The following is a 1,868-nucleotide window of genomic DNA, read 5'->3' as shown; positions in this document are numbered from 1 at the left end:
TCTGTCCCTTTGCCCCCCCCCCCCAATGACACAAGGAGACCCTACATAGCCTACAGGCCTAGCCTCGTCTGGCTCTATTCTTGGTGGTTTTATTACCAATGTTTTAGCCAAGAAATTTTGTTGTCTAAGAATTGTTCAAGAAATCTTTCATCTTTGTTTTGTACAACAAATTAAATAATAAAATCACGTCAATAATAAGCTGAGGCTCTTACAAGTCAATGACATTCTTATTGTGAAAACACGAGCAATGGCACCCCCACACCAGCGATGGCACCCCCACACCAGCGATGGCACCCCCACACCAGCGATGGCACTCCCACACGAGCAATGGCACCCCCACACCAGCGATGGCACCCCCACACCAGCGATGGCACCCCCACACCAGCGATGGCACCCCCACACCAGCGATGGCACCCCCACACCAGCGATGGCACCCCCACACCAGCGATGGCACCCCCACACCAGCGATGGCACTCCCACACCAGCGATGGCACCCCCACACCAGCGATGGCACCCCCACACCAGCGATGGCACTCCCACACGAGCAATGGCACCCCCACACCAGCGATGGCACCCCCACACCAGCGATGGCACCCCCACACCAGCGATGGCACTCCCACACCAGCGATGGCACCCCCACACCAGCGATGGCACCCCCACACCAGCGATGGCACCCCCACACCAGCGATGGCACTCCCACACGAGCAATGGCACCCCCACACCAGCGATGGCACCCCCACACCAGCGATGGCACTCCCACACGAGCAATGGCACCCCCACACCAGCGATGGCACCCCCACACCAGCGATGGCACCCCCACACCAGCGATAGCACCCCCACACCAGCGATGGCACTCCCACACGAGCAATGGCACCCCCACACCAGCGATGGCACCCCACACCAGCGATGGCACTCCCACACGAGCAATGGCACCCCCACACCAGCGATGGCACCCCCACACCAGCGATAGCACCCCCACACCAGCGATGGCACTCCCACACGAGCAATGGCACCTTGGTGAGAATACGTGCTGAACACCATCATATCTTCCTTATCACAATTCTACAAAGAATATAGTGACCGTGGTGCCACACCTGGAAGTATGCTGAGAAACATTTATAGTGAAGACATAAGTCTTCAATGTGACCATTGTTGTAACTGAGTAAACGCTTGACGCAACAACTGCATTTTCGTCTGCATGTTGGAGTGTTCAACACCGCCTCACACACACATATGTTGTGTTATTGAAGTAATCTGTACATATTTGGGCCATGAGGTAATGTATGCTAGCTCTGAGTGAATGGTGGACGAGTTTTTGGTTCTCTCTGTCTCTCTCTCTCTGTCTCTCTGTCTCTCTCTCTGTCTCTCTCTCTGTCTCTCTCTCTGTCTCTCTCTCTGTCTCTGTCTCTGTCTCTGTCTCTGTCTCTGTCTCTGTCTCTGTCTCTGTCTCTGTCTCTGTCTCTGTCTCTGTCTGTCTCTGTCTGTCTCTGTCTGTCTCTGTCTGTCTCTGTCTGTCTCTGTCTGTCTCTGTCTGTCTCTGTCTGTCTCTGTCTGTCTCTGTCTGTCTCTCTCTCTCTCTCTCTCTCTCTCTCTCTCTCTCTCTCTCTCTCTCTCTCTCTCTCTCTCTCTCTCTCTCTCATTCTCTCCACAGTTGCCAGGTAATTGGGGGGGGGGGTGTTGGGTAGAGGGGAGAGTAGTTGTGGTGAGTGAGAGACAGGGCGAGGGTGGGGCCAGGTAGCTGTGAGTCACCAGTAGAACATTTGTGGAGCAAGGCTGATGGCGTGTGGATAGTACTGTAGTGACCGGACTGGTGAATGGTGAGAGGACGAGGAGAGAGGAGAGGCTGCCATCAGCAGGAAGTTGTACAC

General features: G+C 55.0%; 1 protein-coding gene across 1 annotated transcript; it reads left to right on the top strand.

Annotated features, from left to right (window-relative positions):
- The first annotated feature begins 287 nt into the window (after positions 1 to 287).
- LOC138369969 (coiled-coil domain-containing protein 86-like) lies at positions 288 to 1,034 on the top strand. Its single transcript, XM_069333727.1, has one exon. The coding sequence runs from the start codon at positions 288 to 290 to the stop codon at positions 1,032 to 1,034; it is 747 nt and encodes a 248-aa protein (XP_069189828.1).
- The last annotated feature ends 834 nt before the right edge of the window (positions 1,035 to 1,868 follow it).

This window comes from Procambarus clarkii, chromosome 30 (genome assembly GCF_040958095.1).
Source record: "Procambarus clarkii isolate CNS0578487 chromosome 30, FALCON_Pclarkii_2.0, whole genome shotgun sequence".
Taxonomy (NCBI): domain Eukaryota; kingdom Metazoa; phylum Arthropoda; class Malacostraca; order Decapoda; family Cambaridae; genus Procambarus; species Procambarus clarkii.
The sequence above is the reverse complement of the archived record's forward strand: the minus strand, read 5'-3'. Positions and strand labels throughout refer to the sequence as shown.

Excerpts from the sequence above, each read along its gene's own strand:
- LOC138369969 (XM_069333727.1), top strand. The coding sequence starts at position 288 with ATGGCACCCCCACACCAGCGATGGCACTCCCACACGAGCAATGGCACC.